The sequence below is a fragment of the Pipistrellus kuhlii genome, unplaced genomic scaffold (genome assembly GCF_014108245.1).
Source record: "Pipistrellus kuhlii isolate mPipKuh1 unplaced genomic scaffold, mPipKuh1.p scaffold_m20_p_1, whole genome shotgun sequence".
NCBI lineage: Eukaryota > Metazoa > Chordata > Mammalia > Chiroptera > Vespertilionidae > Pipistrellus > Pipistrellus kuhlii.
In genome coordinates, this window is record NW_023425404.1 from 35645442 (window position 1) to 35663754 (window position 18313).

General features: G+C 49.3%; 1 protein-coding gene across 6 annotated transcripts in view; it reads right to left on the reverse strand.

Moving 5' to 3' along the window:
* Positions 1–18313, reverse strand: part of TLN2 (talin 2) — a 401618-nt gene that overhangs the window by 47863 nt on the left and 335442 nt on the right. For 5 of the 6 annotated variants that reach the window (XM_036440034.2, XM_036439998.2, XM_045581937.1 and 2 more), the window contains 3 exons: positions 13665–13811; positions 9829–9930; positions 7368–7487 (listed from right to left, as the gene is read on the reverse strand). In XM_036440034.2, coding sequence (XP_036295927.1) covers positions 7368–7487; positions 9829–9930; positions 13665–13811 — 369 coding nt within the window. The remainder of the gene's footprint in view (positions 1–7367; positions 7488–9828; positions 9931–13664; positions 13812–18313) is intronic. The other variant, XM_036440039.2, reaches the window with a different exon arrangement.

Genomic DNA, 18313 nt, shown 5'->3' on the forward strand with positions numbered 1-18313 from the left:
GAGCCTGTGCTGGGGGAAGTATGGAATTCGGTTGATCTGGCTTCCCCTTTTTAGAGACTGTGAAATGCCCACAGCCCTCAGGAAGCAAGTCTGCACCTCATCATTCCGGCATAGTGCCTGCCTGGGGCTTGCTGCCTGTCCTCGTGTATGGCTTGCCTGTGTCCCGTGCCACCTGATAAGCATGTCAGTTAGATGAGCTCTGCTGGACAATTAATTCTGTGATTCCTTCCACAGGCACCCACTGCGCCCCTACTGTGTGCCAGCGCCTCTTCTGAGCAGGCCATGGGTTTTACTTTCATTTATTCCTCACCACAGTGCTGGAGGGCAAGGAGAAGTTCAAAATGTAAAGCTTTAGCATTAAGAATATTTTATAAAGTGTTCAGGTTCCTGTGACATTTGTATGTTTACCAAGCAGGACTCCCCCACCTCAGATGCAGCCATGCCGAGAGCGACCACATGGGGCCCAGGCTTCCTTTCTACCAGGCCAGGTTGGAGTTGGCCTTAAAAAAGGTGCATTTCTTTTTTTTTTTTAGAGCTAACGGCACAGCAGGCACACATTCTTTCCCTGACCCCTGGCTTGTGTGATTATCAAAGGCACTTTGCTGAAAAGAAGCCAGCTGTCTCTTTTAGGAGCAAATCCACGGCCACCCCCAGAGTTCGCACTCCTCTGGCTCTGTTTCCCGTCAGTTTTCACTTGGGTTTGATTAATACAGCTGTCATAATCATCTGCCCTCCAGCCCAGGTAAGCAACTAGAAACAAAACAAACCTTTAGGCTTTCGTCAATAAGTGTTATTTAAAAAAAAAAAAAAAATATATATATATATATCACAATAGTAAGCAGCTGTGACTTATCCGCCCAGCATCCGTCACGAAGAGCTACTGAATAACCTCCGGACCTGGGAGTAAAACCTGGGAGATGCGGGCCCCCTGGGTGCTGTCTCCCACTCTCAGCCCAGGAAGTGGTTTGAGGGAGGGAGGGGGACTCTGAGGAGCAATGGGGCTGCAAATGTCAATTCTCCTATTAATGAAACACTTCCTGTTTTTAGGGGGAAAGGGAATTCCCTTAACCCTTTAAGGCTCAAAGAAGTTTAAATCCATTTCTGGGAGATTCTCCTCATCCAGAAAGTTGGGGTGTCTTCTATGGTACCCAGGGGGGCTGCAAAAGCTTCCCAACCAGGCAGGACTTCTTGCAGACCACCCCCACCTGGAATACGGCAGGAGCGGTACCGGGCTCACACAGCCCAGCAGCTCTGCAGACAGCAGCAAGGCCACCACACCAGGAGGAGGGAGAGGCACTGTAATCCCCGCAGGGGATGCCACTGAAATACAGCCCTTTGCTGGGCATGCTCATTGCTTTAAGCATGAGGTCAAATTGAAGCAGGCGGGTGCCCCAATCATGTTTTAAGCTCAACCTGGCTCTCAATGCTTGCTGGATCTGTACGGTTAAACCCTAAGCACGCAGGGCTCAGAGCAAATCTGAAGGCAAGAGCTCTGCTGGGGAGGATGGCGCCGATCTCTCAATGAGTGACAGGTGGTGCCAGGAAGTCCGGTGAGGGGCAAATGGAGGAAGAAGCACTGGTGGAATCACACAATGAAAAACGACCTCACCAGCTCCACCTCCCTTCGTTGACAGATGGAGAGATGGAGGCCAGAGAAGGGACTGCCTGGTCCAAGATCACACAGCGGGTCCCTGGGAAGCAGCCGAGTGTCCAGGCCTCCACCCAGCACAGCGCCCTCTCCTCAGAGCTGAGCTTTCCTAACCTGGATTCCCCCACTTAGCAGCAGACTCCTGACTCCCCCAGACAAGCTCTCATGAAACCTCTACATGCAAAATTAATAGAATTTACCATTACTATACTCTTCGTCACAAGATAACATTTATATTCCTGACTCAATAAAAGTCAACAATGAGACCGGGTGAACCCAAGCTGAAGAGTCAGGGTTAGGAAAGCCAGCTGCAGCCACAGCCACCAACTCACTGCTGCGCTTGGCTTTGGCTGCACAGTGTTAGGAAAATCCCATCGTGTGAGCAAGTAAAGCAAACAGGAGGGTGTTCTCCAGTGTCCTGACCAGAGAGGGCAGGGCAGAGCTGAGTCAGTCCGGGCTCTGCACAGGTCCAGGATGCGGGGCTGGGGGCCCAGGGTTACCATCTGGCCTGGAACACATTCAACAGTACGTGCAGTTTTTCCTACCAGATTTGAAGGTAGTTCAATTATGTTTAAAAGGTGAGACTGGCCCCAGCCAGTTCGGCTCAGGGGATAGAGCACATGTGTCAAACACAAGGCCCGCGGGCCAAATCCGTCCCGCCAGGCCTTGCAATGTGGCCCGCACCGCGCTGTCATCACTGCACTCCGCTGCGTTTCCATCACAATGGCAGTTTATGACTGTTCAGTAAACCATTCGGCCCGCGATTTAGGCTGGATTTTAGATTTTGGCCCCTTCTCTGATTGAGTTTGACACCCCTAGGATAGAGCATCAGCCTGGCAGACCAAAGGGTCCCAGGTTCAATTCTGGTACCTTGGTTGCAGGCTCCTCCCCAGTCCGGGGCCCCCTGTTTAGGGCTCCTGCAGGAGACAACCAATCAATGCGTCTCTCTCACATCTATGTTTCTCTCTTTCTTTTCCTCTCTCTTCCACCCCCAAAAAATCAATGGGAAAATATCCTTGGATGAGGATTAACAACAACAACAGCAACAAAGTGAGCCTGGAGCCAAATGTGCAGAACTCCCAACGCCCCTCCCTGGGGCAGGGCTCTGCACAATAGGGTGTGAAACCGGAACCCTGCTCTGAGCAGAGCTGTTTTCAGAAGATGGGGCATGGGGACAAGCACAGGCCTCTTCAATCACCCCCAAATCACCTGGGGCCCTGCTCCAGAGCTGTCCCAAACTGGAAACCAATGGGCAGACATGGTCCGTGATGGGAATACGTCCTCCATCACTCTCAAAGGCCATGGCTATAAAAACACACCCCAAGGCCCCGAAGCCCAGCCCCTTTCTTGGAGGTGACATCATGCACGTAGAGAAGATCTTAAAACGTTGATAGGGGAGGTGGCACCATGGTCATCAAAGATGATATCCCAGTTAGAAAGCACCAGGGAAGAGCAGCACCGGAAAGCAAAGGGATGAGACCGAAATAAGGGAACAGTTGCAAAAACCGTTGGGGTGCCAGCGTGGGCCTGGGCAGTGGGGTCTGTGCCAGGTCACACAGTTAGAACATGCAAACCTCCTGTACACCTGGCTGCACGGTCCCATTGGGACGGCAGGCAGGAGGGATGCAGGATCATAAAGGAGGGGTTAAAATCGGCTTCACTCACTCATCTTCACAGGCTGAGGGCTGAATGTAGCGAAGGGATCTCAGGATCCCCACCCCAGCTCCACTCCTGCTCTCAGCCCTTCATCCAGGTGGACCCCATGGGTACCAGAAAGGACCAGAGCTGCGCTTCCAGCCCCGCCCTTCCCTGGCCATCGGACTTTCTGGGGAAAGCCTGCTAACCTCCTGGGGCCTTGGTTCCCTCACCTGCGACACAGGCCGGAATCCGCCCTGCCCATTTCTCAGGGCTGATGGACGACCCACTGAAAACACCTCACAAAGCAGAAAGTGCCGTGCGAACGCTCACTGTTGTGAAGAGAGGCAGCCTGGGGCAGGGGAAAGAGCAGGGATTGCCCAACAACGCTGGGTTCCAATCCTGACGTTTCCACATAGTTACTTCTTAACTTCCACTTATTCCAAAAAGTTGCTTAAACTGGCTTCGACACCATGGGAGCTGTGTGATCTTGGACACGAACTGAGCTCTAAGCTTCAGTTTGCTCATCTGTCAAACGGGGAGGAACAAATGATGGCCTGGCATGCTACCAGGACAGCACAGCACCTGCCTCCTCCTGTGGATGCAATCGACAGCTCCCCCTCACTCTTTTCCACAGGCCACTCGGTGAAAGAGGACAACAGGACCAGCACAGCCACAAAGCAATCGCCCCCTCCACCTCACTCCCACAGAACACTCTGTACGGCCCGAGGGGACATTTCTGAGACTGTATTCCAACCCATAAGGGCTTTGAATAACGTTCTCAAAGCGACACTAAACTTCTCAGCATACGGGGTGAGCCAACTCACCACCAGTGTTTACCACAAAAAAATGTGGCTCAGAGACATTACGCTTGGGTTTTAAATTGGCAACTCTAGTGAAGCACGGCCTGACCCTCAAGGAAACCCTCAAATGGAAGTAAACGGAGAAGGTGGTCTCCTGGGTGTGCACCCTCAGGGAACCAGAAGCCCGGCCTTTGGGAGGTTTGGGGTCACATTTCAACTAGAGGGAGTAGAGGGAGACTAAGGAAATACTAATCATCTTTACGGCTTCAACGCAGATTTTCCTCAGGCTCTAAAAACAACTGCATCTGAACCTGGGTCAGGCGCACTGTCCCTTGGGGAGCATGTGAACGTTGGGACGCGGCCATGGACGGTGTCTGACAAACCTGATGGTTCCTCTGTCGGCAGAAGAAGTGGAAGGAACAAGGAAAGGGTGTGTGCCACAGAAGCAGGGCAGCACTGTCTCGGCTCTGAAAGTGTGTCTGAAAGTGTGTCGCAAAGCTGAGCGAGTCTGAGAGCGGACACCCATCTACGGGGACAGGAGGGCTTCCGATCCCCACCACAGGCTCCCAAACGTTCCTGTGGCAGAGCGTTGGTCACTCAATCTCTTCCCCAGGCCCCACGCAGGAGCTGCAGCCCACAGCACCTGCATTTCTTTCTTTCTTTCTTTTTTCTTTCTTTCTTTCTTCTCTTTCTTTCTTCTTCTTTCTTTCTTTCTTTCTTCTTTCTTTCTTCTTTCTTTTCTTTCTTTCTTTCTTCTTTCCTTCCTTCCTTCCTTCCTTCCTTCCTTCCTTCCTTCCTTCCTTCCTCCTCCTCCTCCCTCCCTCCCTCCCTCCCTCCCTCTCTCTCTCTCTCTTTCCCTCCCTCCCTCTCTCTCTCTCTCCCTCCCTCCTTCCTTCCTTCCTTTTTTTTTTTTTAAAAGCAGAACCCAATCTTAAATTGCAAAGTTATCAGAGGGTTTTAACTTTTCTAAAGAAAGTTCACAGCAATATCAACAAGTATTTCCATTTTCCCTGGAACAATAAGCAAGATAAAGCTCCCCTGTGATGTCCATGATGTTCGGAGGGCAGCGCTGTGCCTTTTCCTGTAATTGTGACCATCTGGAAAAGACCAGGACGCTGACTTGGCACAGCAGCGGGCAGGGCGGCAGCGAGGGCAGCGGCTCATTTGCCTGGAAATAAATATTTCCACATGCTGTGATGTGGGGCCCTCTTGCGTGTACAAATAATTCCACGGTCTTGGGATAAAAAACTACCCTGCTTCAGGGATCTCCTAGCCTTCTCAGTTTCCCCCCAAATATCTGCCTGGCGAATGCACACAGAGAATTCTCCTTTGCAAGCCACTGGAAATTTTATATTCTGTCTGCCCCTTCTCGCTCCGGGTCACACTGTTTGTGTCTGGAATGTAAAATACACCTCAAGATGTAGGAGGAAAAAAAGGGAGACTCTTAATGAAAACATCAGCTGCTATGAACGCAGGGCTCAGAACTAAAGCAACCGGTTGTGCTTTCAACAACACATTTTTTTTTTTCCTGCCTGCTGTGGCCATCACCTTATATTTTGCTTCCGCGGTCAGGGTTGCAATAAGATAATCTGCCTGCTTCACACATGGGGTGGAATTCGGATGTGGAAAGGGCTCCAGCAGATTACTGTGTCTGCACTCGCTAACACAGGCAGGCCAGCGTTTAAACCAAGCAAGGCAGAGAGCTGTCGACCAAACCAACCCTCCCTCGCAATCACAGTCTTTCAGTTGTAATCTCCCTGCGAAGCCAAACTTCTTTCCTTGGTCCAACCAGACTCTTCCTGTAACATAAGCTCCCTTACACTTGCTTAAGAAATTCAAAGTTACAAGTCAAATAAGTATGAGTCCAAATGATCGGCCTCTCTCTCTCTCCCTCTCTCTCTCTCTCTCTTTTTAAATGATGGGCCTTTTTTGATGGATCAACAGAATCCCCAGGTGGGTCTCATAATTTTTCTTTCTTGGTGGTAACTTGACAGACTCATTATGAAAGGATTATTCATGCTGCAGCCTAAATACTCAATCACTTTCAAAATCTCAAAATGCAGGCACTGTTAGAGACTCAAGTCATCCCATGCCAGATATATATGTAAAGCAAGTACATATATATGACACTCCTACTTACATGCATTGTTACAACATACGTTAGAGGTGGCTTTTGCGTGGGGCCTTCCTCTCTGTGGTGTCTCTGGGAGCCTTTGTTAAGACATGCTTAGACCTGACTCCCAGGACAGACAGCAGCGCCGAGTGGCAGGGGACACTGACTGCCATCGCCAGGAGAAGGACTGACCCGGCACAGCCTTCTGTGTGACCACCCGGCTCATGTAGGAACGTGGCGAACGGGGTTTGCGCTCAATGAAGAGCTTGCAGAATTTCATGGGAAGTGGTTACCTCCATCTTCCCAGGCCCCTGCAGTCCACCCCTTTATTTTGTAGTTCAGACTGAGCTCTCTTTCCCTAAGGAGCCACGTAGGTGCTGGGACGGAGCCCTTTCTTGTTGCTAACACTGACACGCATGCAGCCAGGCGCCCCAGAGCTCTCCCTGGGGCCCTGGGTGCTTCCCATGGACCATGCCATTGCTCAGAGGCGTCAGAGATGGGAACGCTCAGAAATGCCTTTTGGGACCAAACATTTGCCATTTAACTCTTAAGGATTCAGGCATTCTGAGACAACGTCTGTGCTGGCCACTGAGGAAAGTGAGCATAGGGAAGGCAGGTAGGTAACGAAGAGAAGTCTGCAGGAGAGATGGGGACAGGGATTTGGGCCAGGTCTCAGAAAGTCACCAGAAATATTTGGGCAAGACGCTGCTTTATGAAAGCAGGCGACTCAGCCCAACACTTCAGCCAGCCTTTGGAAAACATAAAAATAATAGAGAAACGTGCTAGGCGGGAGTAGGCAAGAACAGGAAGATGGCAGTGGGTGGCTGCCCTTGGCATTGGGCAATGGGCCAGGGGCCAGGTAACCTGATAGAACACGGCAAAGAGAGTCCTTCTGTGGGAAAGCCCACCTCCCCAGTGGGCCCCAGACCCCGGCCAGCTGGCCTCAGAAAGCACAGGGATCCCTGAGCACAGCCTGGGCAACTGGGCCTGAACCTGGGGGCTGGCAGCATGCAGCGGGTACGAGGCCTGGTTCTGCCTCTCAGGCTGAGGTCTTCTGGAATGGAGCTAAGCTACGGAGGATCCTCTGCCCCCTCCTCTTCCCCCCACCCCCCCGAAGTGGGCACCAGGGTGGGTTGGCTTCTTAAAACAGGGGCTTAAGGTGGCAGACCTCCTCTGGTTCCGCCGTGGCTGCTGCCATCTGGCCCTGGAGAGCCAGGTGCCCATAGTCACTGGTCATTTGTGAAGCCAGTCCTCCCAACTCCTCCGGGTTAGTAACCGACTTAGTCATCTGGAAAAAGAAAACAAGCAAGACACAACACACACACACAGAGAAAAGCATGAGAATCATGTGTTAATACCTCCGGTGGCCACAAGGCTTCATTCACTTTTCAGCGCTTGGCTTGCATTTGGGGCTGGACACTGGAGAGGGCAGTACAAGCGAAGCCCATGCTGCATCGCACACGACAGGCCAGGGCCCTCTCAGGCTGGCAGGTCCTGGCCGATGGGCCACATGCTAGGCTCAGGCCAGGCAGCGTGGAGTCCAGGCCCTCGGGGTCCAGGCTGGGAGGTGAGAGTGGAAACTCAGCCAGCCCTGCCCTGCGGGTTGGTCACCAGGGGAGTTCCCCAGGAAAACCACAGGGTGCAGTTCCTGTGCAGGGCACCCCCCTGGCCACACCCTTCTGCAGGGGGGTCGTCTGGTCTCCAGGAACCCAGCCGTGGGCCCCCCTCGGCACGAGAGGGCATGAGGACAGAGCTGCAAAGGACTTCTCATGACATAAGTGCCGGACAGGACAAATGCTTCGGAGGAAGACATTTATAGAGAATACAGCTTTCAAGTGAGTCTGTGCCAAAGAAAGCAAGGTTTTGGCCTCAACTTGAGTTAAGGGTATCCTGCAGCCTAAGTGGTCAAGTTCTACATTTTTATTATCAAGACGCTCCGTGTCTTCCTCCTGTTTCATAGAAAAACTTACCTTAGCTGATCCTGCCTAGCTAACATGCTGGCCTCATGTTGTTCCTCTTCCTTTGACAAAACACCTTAGTCCTCACAACAGTAGTTCTGGCCTGCCTCCCAGAAAGCTCCCCGTCCCCCGGGTCAGAGGCTTCCCAGCTGCCCCAGCTCTTCTCTGGCTCTGGAGGACCAGCTTTCTCTGTCTGCAGCAATTGAAGACCCTGATTTTAAGGGGCTTTTAACTGACTCCACATCCACTGAGGCGGGACAGAACCCGCAACCATGTGTACCAGGAAAGGCCACAGGGTTTCCGGCCCAGGTGTAGGGGTCCCCAGGAATGCACCCTGAACCCCGAGAAAGTGAGGCTGTAACCAAGAGTTGCTTCATTTGAGCCCTGCCATGAGCACCGCGATTCTGGGGCGCCCCATTGCAATGAAGCAGGACTTGTGCCAACGCAAGGCCCAGGCTAGTGATCCCAGGAGCGGCCATGCAGCCGAGGCCAGGCTCCTTGAGAACATGGACACCAGGGTCAGGACAGGCCGGCCGAGAAGCTAGCCTGGGAGATATTCCAGAAACTCCACAAGGCCACTCAAAATGTCTGCACCCTCTGCTGCGCTGTGTTCCCTGCTCGGAGGCATTGGCACCGGAGGGCTGCCTGATGTGACCTGTGACCTCTGACCTGCCCCTGAGCAGGGCCAGTGTGGCCCCGCTCCAGCCTTTCACAGCCATGAGATGGGCACTGTTCCTCCCTCCCTCCCCAGCCCCAAACCTTTTAAAGAACAGCCAGCCTGGCACAATCCCAGAGTTTCTAAGAATGAGCAGCAGCAGCCAGGGAAGCCTTTGTGGTCCAAGCTCAACCTCTAGTGGACACACGACTGCATGACAAAACCATCCACACAGGCAGTGGGCACAGCCTGGTCCCTCCAGCTGGGAAGGTTGCTCCATCTCTCAGCTCCGGCTCATGTGCTAGCATCTGAGGTGGCTTTTAAAATCATATCCTGTGCCACCTGGGCTTTCAAAAGTTGAGCGGAACTTTCTGACTAGTATTCCTATGAAATCTTAGAAGACACCATTTGTCATCTTTTGTTCAAGTTTTTAACATATCAAGTAGTATTCAACTATTTCTCATTGCCATTTATATCTAAAGGTCCATATGATACAATTATGATTGCATTTTAGCAAAAAAAAAAAAAAAGCTACATGCCTTCTATTATAAGGAAAATAATATTTTTACACATAACCGTTGTGTTTTATTTTGTCTGAAAGACAGTCAATCTTTGTATTCAAATATTGTAATTTGATTCATCAATCTATGCTTGATGCCCACATGTCCTCTTGTACAATAATTTTAATCTATAAAAACACCTCAAGTCTTTTGTGAGGTGAAGAGGATTTTTTCTTTTTCCTTTCCTGTAGCCCAAACTTTCTTCTCATTTCCTCCTTGATTCTCACTGTCTCTCCTTCCTTTGCTCCCCGGTCCTCATGCCCAAGTTCTCAGCCATTTTTAATTTCCTCTTGCAGTGGACTGGGGCTTCTAGACCACAGGCAGCCACCGAGACCACGGGGAAAGGACAGGAGCTGGGGCCCAGGAGGACTAGATACACACACTAATCTCTCCCACATAGACCCCGGAATTAAAGACGCAGTGGCGGGCGGATAAAAGGGCAGTTCTTCTTCTTACCATTTCCTGAGCTGTCACCGCAATGGCTTTAGAATATTTGACCACAGTCGTCTGGTAGTCGACAAATGTTCCCTTTGGTTCTGGAGGAGTGCCATCGTCCAGCTGGAGGAGAGGAAAGGAACCAAGAGGTCATCAGAGGCCAGTTGAAATGTGGGCTGAACTTATTAGAATGAGGAACTTTAAAAACAGAGGCCCACAGAGTTTCTTTGGCCCAGAGTCAACAGAATCCCTGAGCTTTTGCAATGAGGACTCAGTAGAGGTACATGTAAGGCATTCGAGGAACACAGGCAAGGAGAGGCCCCAGCGCTGCCTGAGGGGAGTGGGGGGGGGGGGCCTTTCCAGAAGAAGGATTTTTCAGCCAAGTCTTACCACAGGGAGGAGTCTGCTACATATATGAAGTATGAAGTGGGTATGCGTCCCAAGGAGTAGGAATAGAATCTGAGTGTAAAGGTGGGAATGAACTGGCCAATTAAAGGGAAGCACAGACTGATGAAAATGGGCTGGGAGAGGAGGCAGCACCTACATCAGAAAGAGTGTCTATACCCTGGAACACTTACTTCTGATCTAAGTCAGGAAATAAGACATTGGAAGCACCAGATAGAATTTACTTGTCTGACTCTGAGTGCAAAAGGAATTGAGAGAAGGGTGAGATCTCTGTGGGTGGAAGAGTTTGAGAAGTGGAACAATGGCTCTGTTCCTTGAGGGGTTAGGGACATATTGGTTCAGAAGACTTGTATTCAAGACCTGGTTCCAGGGCTTGTGAATGGTCCTAAAGCTGGCTGCTTAAACTCTCCCAGTCTCAGATCCTTCACTGGAAACTTCCAAGCAGGCTGTAGTAAAGATCAGCTGAGATTATACCCAGTCAAGAGCTGACATGAAGGAAGAGGAGTTGATGATGATGATAATGAAGAAGATGCTAATGTCCATGATGATTATGATGAAGAAAAAGGTAACCCATCTTCACCATCATCATCATTGTTACTGTCACCATTGTTTGCTGAATGGTACTCAATAGATGAGACAAGGTGAATATAAATAAAGAGTAAGAACAGTGAACAGAGAGGACTGTTGAGAGTGGTGGGAATGAAGCTGGATCTGCTTAATAAAGAACCTTGAAGTCATGAGAAAAATGGTGGCACTGGGGTAGGCAATGACACGGTTGAGAAGATCGCTTTGACAGCTCTGCCAGGTAACTTGTAGTCTGGGAAAAGACGAGAGGCTAAGGGGGCAATTAGAAAACTGTTAGATGGAGTCTTCAACATCACAACCAGGCACACGCCACAGTGTGAATTAAAGGAACATATGGCTGTAGCCTATGTGTGATGGGTCTGTCAGCCCAGGGTCAATTTCCACCATCAACACAGACTCCAGGCTAGCTAGCATTTTTTTTTTTTTTTTTTTTTTTTTTTTTTTAGGTTTCTTTATCAGGAAGATCGATGCTGCCAAATATCTCCATCACATCATGGGAGCCTTGCAGGCGAGATGAGAATTGAGTTGTGGACTCATACACTCAGTATAAACTGACTGGTATCTTCTTCACACCAGGCTATCTGCTGAGAGCCTTCATATGAGATGTGGCAGAGCTGCATACACTCCAGAGGGTTGAAGCTAGAGGACAACTTAGATACCGCGCCACCGGCCACCAAGATGAACCTTCTACCACTTTGAAGACAATGATAAAAGAACAAAAGGATGAATTTAGTTGAAAGAACTTTACTTTATTCTGAGATTATAGCTTTCCTACTTTAAAAAAATGTTAACATGACCTTTCTTTTATGAGATAATAGTGATGCAAATAGCAATATTTTTATTTGTTTTGTTTCCACAGTTGAGAACTACTGTCACTGAATGGGGGAAACCAAGGTTCAGAGAGCCTGAGGGATTTGTCCAAGGTCACCCATAAAGCTGCTTACTTCCTGTTAACCTCCGGAGACTTGGCTACAGAGAGAAGCTCCATAGCAGAAGTCTCAAAAGTGTCAAGAATTGCATCCAAGTTATAATTAACTTTGGGTGCATTCACAACTTTCTGCCAATAACTGTCTTTGAGAATTGTAGGCAAGGATTCTGAAAGTATATTAATATTTTAACCAAATAACTGAAACCAGGAAATGCCAGATTTTTAATGCTTTCCTGCTTAGGGAGGAGCTCAAAGGACCTGAAGCGCCACTTGCCACCAGGTACCCAGCACGGGCAGGCTGAGGTGGGCTGGGCAAGTGGGGAATGGGGAAGAGGCACTGTATGGTCCACCTTGGGTGTCAGGTCTGAGTATGGGTATTAATGAAACTCCAATTGTATACTTTATAAAACTGAGAGGGGTGGTAGAAACCTTTGTTGCTGACCTCTGTGGCTCACACTGTCAGCGTTCCCATCAGGGACACTAGACTTCTTTCCCAGCCCTTACACAAGGATCTACACCATGGACATCAGCTGCACAGCACAGCTCTCCATATTGAAAAGCCATCCCAGCCTGCAGGGCTCAAAGACTATCAAGAGAAAACTTCAGGAACCTGACTTATACCCTCCATCACTACAGTGACTGTGAAAAACACGTTCTCCTGAGAAGAAAAATATTATCACTTGGATTTCTAATTTGTACTGAGAAAGCTTGAGCACCATCATTTAATACCCTTGGTGCACACACGGCTTATTTTCAAAGCTCGGGTATTCTGATGTCCTAAAAACCAAACAAACCCACTGAGATTCATCCGAGGGCCTTGAAAAGGAGGGGAATGTCACTCTTTTCTGCCAAACCGTGAGAAGCCCACAGTAGAAATTACTGGAGTGCTTTAACAAGACGAAGCCTGGAGTCTCGCAAGGGAGCCCCAGCATCCCTGCCCGGCCTGTGACTTCATCTGTCTGATAATGACTGCATAATGTCGAAGGGAATTATCCTAATTATAGTTTCAGGCTATCATCTATTTATGGAGATATGAACCAACCCATCTTCTCTAAATTAGCAATTAAAGACTGCTTAATATCCTGAAAATCCACAAGAATGTATTCACAATCAATGGACATTTCAAAACACAGGTGATATCTAAAAGTCGTGGCTATGCTATCATAGGATAGCAATGAGATGTTTATGAACAATTGTCAATTCTAATGAATATCAAGCTGACATGACTAATGAGGATTCCTTGGGGGAAAGAGCAGGAGATACAGAGTTGAAGCTGTCTCCAGTCATAATTCCTTACTGAATCAACTCAACTGATGGGTCACTAGAAGAGAAACGATACTCATGGGGCCTTCTATATCTACTGCCTGCCAGATTTCACTAAGGGATCTTAAACATACTCCTTTAAGTGGTTTCTGCATCCGGCTAGATTTTAATAATCTGGAGAGATTTAAAAATTATAAATAGAGATCCATAGCCTCCACCCCACAGAGATCCCAGCTGAGCAGGGCTGGGGAAGAGCCCAGGAATATGCTGTTTAAAATGATCCCAGTAGTTCCAAAGTGGCCATTCCAAAGGCCTGCACTTGGCAATCAGTTTCATTTGGGAGTTTTTCCCCCCCTATAATAACTCTATAAGGTAGACAAGGGAGATGGGTAATTATTTCCATTTTAGAAGCCAAGTAACCAAGGATACCTTCCGCACCTCCATTTCCCCCCACGCAGAACTGAAAGGAAGGGTACAACTGGCTTATCGAAGTCATCAATGAACAGTGAAGAATGAATACTGTTGAACATATGATAAGGCACTTGTACATTAATCAGAGTCCTCAAGGAAAGAGAGGTACCTTTTAGAGAGAAAAGCACCTGGGGACCAGATTGGAGGGAAACCTTGGAGGCACTGGGGCAGGGAGGGAGGGAGAGGGATGGGAGCCCAGGCCCACCTTGCTCATGGCCTCTGCAATGGCGTCGACCATGCCGCCCACCAGCCCCACTTCACTGGCAGCTTCGTTCAGCGTCACCATGATGTCGTCCACAGCCTCCTTCATGAGCTGGGAGGCCTCCGTGATGGCATCGTGGGTGTGCTGCGCCTGAGGGGGGAAGAGGGGAAGAACTGTGAACTGTCTCCTTTAGCAGAAGCATGGTGCGCCGTCCCTAAGAACCACTTCATGTCTTTTAAGAGTAACCATAAAAAGCAAAATACAAAACTTCATCCCCATTATGGCGCACAGCAATGTATCCTATCTTTTTCCTTTATGATGTTATACAATGATTTTCAAAATAAGTGAAAGTCAGAAAAACTAACAGAGAAACACCTCTCTATAATCCCAAGGAAATATAAAACTGCAATATGAAGCAGTGCCTATGACAGGGCTAATTTTATATTACTATGTTCTGAGTGGGACAGAATGCCACAGATACCCAATACAACTTGGCACAGGGAATTAAAAAGCTAATATTAGAGAAAAATGTGTTCAATTCAAATACACTTCTCTTCTAAGCTCCTAGCACGGTATAATTCTCTTTTCACTGATGAGACTGCTTTATGGAAATGTAGGTCCGTACAAGAGGCATCAATCTATAGACCTGGCAGGTTTTGGAACTCTGTCACAAACTGCATCACCATGAGGCTGGAGGAATGCATGAGGGACTTTCTCTAGGGACAGACACTCTGCAGGCAGCACCTTGAGTGTTCATGGGTTTCCCTACATAGAACCTTGGAGATGCTTTGTAACTGCAGGTGTTTAACCTGAGGGTCAAAAACACAGTAGGAAGGACATACATGACTGCATGAAAGGATGAAACAATGATGGGTGCTGGGCTCTCTGAAATGGCAGCAGGATGATAGCGGCAAGAGCCAAGGTACTGGCTCCACTGTTAACTAGCTAACTGGTCCTGAGCTTAGCTCCCTGAGCACAGTGCAAATGATAACAACGCGATGCAGTTGAATTCTGATGAGATCATATGGTGCGGGCACCTTATCATTTCTATTAAGAGTAGTCTAGCTGGGGCCTGTGCCCATAACTGGGAAATCTGACTAATGCCAGGTAGTTAGTGTCAGAACTGTATTGCCCCAGGCACTGCATATTGTGGCCGTGGTTGTCCTGGCCCACTCAGGGCCCCATCAAAAGGTCCAAGAAATCACATCTTTACTTTGGTAGATGAGAAGGTACACCAGTGAGAGACGGTACACAACAACTCTTTTGAGTAATTGACATAAAAGGGAATTCCAAGGAGAGGGTATGATTAAAAAGCCGTGGGAACCAAGGACATATTTCTCATCTGCCAAGATCAGATCTGATCATATTTGGTATCCTTGAGGCAATTGTGTCAGATGTAAACGGTAATTACTGACCATCCCTACTCAAATTGCTTTACAAGATAACGATGAAAAATAACCTTGAAGAACAAAGACTCCTTCACTCTTTACCAGATTGGTGCCCACCTTTTCTATTTTTCAGGCCCTCCTTGGGGACAGGGAGACAGAATCTCCCTCTCTCTTTTTCTCGACTTATGTCCCCATCCTCCTAGCATGGATTCCTGGCTGCCACCCGGCTGGCCTTCTCCCAGGTCCACTCTCTCACCCTCTGTCTGCCGTGACTGATTCTATTCACCTTATCCCTCCTCCCACCCATCCACATCCAGGCACCAGACTGCAGAGTGACTGAACCTCAGGTCATTCAAGCCTCAGCCACCGTCTGGCTGCACTGACAGGAGGGGCTCTTGCTGAGCTCCGTGAATCTGCAGGCCCACCAGAGACAGTACTAAAATGGTGTTAAGCCTTTGAATTTTAGGATGGCTTGTTTACAGCAACAGCTAGGAAGGGCTCCAGTTCACGGTTCCCAAAATTGCTCCCTCGAGCTCCCCAGGGCCCAGCCTGAATGTGTATTCCAACCCCAGCTCTGATGTTGAACAGTCAACTATTTGGCTGGTCTTTGTTCCAGGTTCCTTGGAGGGAGCCTCCAAGCCCTCAGCACTTCCTGAGCAGCAGGAAGGTCTCTGCCATTCGTGGTGGGCTCCTTGATGGTGAACCCTGGAGGAAGAGTCCAGTCCTGAGCAGAACTGATGGGGTGAGAGAGAAAGGGAGCCTCCCAGGCAGAGGCCACGGCCTGTGCAAGGCCCAGATGTGAGAAGGAATGAGGCCTGTGCACATGAGGTGAAGCACCATAAGTGAAGTGCCTGGCACACGGCTCCTGCCGCCTGCTGTATCGCTTACCTGCTCCCGTTAGTCTCTCCAACTAGCCCGTGTGCTCCTGGTAGACAGTTCACTCTGCTTCTCTTTGGAGCACAGTGTTCACAGGAGATGAAGGGCCTGGTGGGGCACCAGGTAGGCTAAGTAAGTGATAGTTTTACATTCAGAGAAGTTTTACAAGGATAACCTTCACAGGCTGCTGGTACAAAGCTCTCTGGAGAGGCTCATTTAAAGAGAAATGAAGCCATCTGTTTTTAGCTGTGAGGGAGAGACATGGCTTAGGGGAAGTCAGAACAGGACTGGCCCCCATTCCCAGCCCTGAACCACTGACTGCACTCTCTGTAATGACATGCTGTAGCTCCTGACTGGACCAGGAACACTGACAACATTCACGTAGATGCTGGCAAGATGCCAAGGGCTCTCATGTCCTTTATACAACACAAGAGCCAACCTGTAGGCCCAATGCAACTTTCGTACCAGTTTAAAATCTATGTTCTTGCATCTGGGGTCAGATGTTTTGGTATTTTACTTTGGGGAGCCAGGAACAATAAATGTCAAACCACATCACAGCAGCAATGGTGAGGATAGCATAGAATTCAGGGGGCCTCCTGGCTGCTGGGCTCATTTCCTCTAACCCTCACTACCCCCTCGATGGCATCCCTGCCAGGGAACACTGACAGTCAGACTGGCAATGCGAGCTTATACCTTAGAGCTTAGAGACCTGGTGCATGACAACTGGGACTGACCAGCTGGCTATTCGCTGAACTTATATGTCACAGGTCAAAAGGAAGATGAGCAGATGGCTAGAACAGATCTAACGTCTCAGGGCTACTGGAAAAATGAACCTTAATGGAGGGAATATGCCCTCTCCAAGAGGGAGGTTGCAGCCTGTTCCCCCAAACAGGGGGCTTTTAAACAAGGCAAAGTCAGGCCGGTGCGCATGAACCAGGCAAGGGGCCTCCAGATCTGCCGCCACTCCTCAAAGCTGAGTGGGTCGCCCTCCCTCAGTGCCCTCCTCTGCATTCCAGCATCAACCTGGCCTGGGCTCTCTCAGGTCTACCTGCCATTGTGGGCTCCACACTTGCCAGGTACTTGTTGCCAGTTCATAGTTTCCAAAATTTAAAAACATACATATATTTTATTGATTTTTTCACAGAGAGGAAGGGAGAGAGATAGAGAGTTAGAAATATTGGCGAGAGAGAAACATCGATCAGCTGCCTCTTACACCCCCTTTCCCCCCAACAGGGGATGTGCCCGCAACCAAGGTATATGCCCTTGACCGGATTTGAACCTGGGCTCTATCCACTGAGCCAAACCGGTTCAGCCATAGTTTCCAAATTTGCTCCCTAGAGCTCCCCAAGGCCCAGCCTGAATATGTGTTCCTACCCCAACTCTGCCGTTGAACAAGAAAATGTTTGGCTGGTCTTTGTGCTGGTTTCTCAGAGGGAGCCTCCAAGCCCTCAGCATTTCCTGAGTGGCAGGAGGGTCTCTGTCATTTGTGGTGGGCTCCTCAGATCGCACATGAGTTTATGCTAACAAGGTGACTCATTCAGTGAGGGAGAAGAACCCTAAGAAGAGGCCCCTAAGAAGTTCTAAGGTAGGGGCTGGCCATGCTGGGAAGATCAACCATGTGATTAGAGGGTTGGGACTTTGAGCAACATAATATTAGCCTGGCCTCTATCGGACCTCTAGGGAGATGAGAGGACTGGAGTCACTGACCATACGGCTGAACTCAATCCCCAAGCCTATGGCATGAAATCCCAGTAGCAGCTATGGACGGTGAAGGTAGAGTGAGCTTCCCCGGGTGGTGATGCACATCAGTATGCGGTCAAGGTGACAGCTGAGCCGAAATCTGTTTGGCTCAGTGGATAGAGCATCAGCCTGCGGACTGAAAGATCCCAGGTTCGATTCCGGCCAAGGGCATGTACCCTGGTTGCAGACACATCCCAAGTGGGGTGTGTGCAAGAGGCAGCTAAGCGATGTTTCTCTCTCATCGATGTTTCTAACTCTCTCTCTCTCTCTCTCTCTCTCTCTCTCTCTCTCTCTCTCTCTCTCTCTCTCTTTCTTTCTCCCTCCCTCCCTCCCTCCCTCCCTCCCTCCCTCCCTCCTTCCCTCTCTGTAAAAAATCTATAAAATATATTTAAAAAAAAAAGATGACAGATGAGGACATGGAAGCTTCATGTGTGGGACCCTTCTGGCCCTCTTTCTCTTCTTTTGGCTGGTTTTCATCCTTTATAATAAAACTTTTTTTTTTTTTTAAGTGGAGCCATTTCCTGAGTTCTACGAATCATCTTAGCAAATTATAGAACCTCCTGAGAACTCTTGAATTTGTAGCGAGTGGGTCAGCATTAGGAACCCTGGAGCTGTGGCTCTGTCTGCATCGAGGTGAGTCTAGCAGGA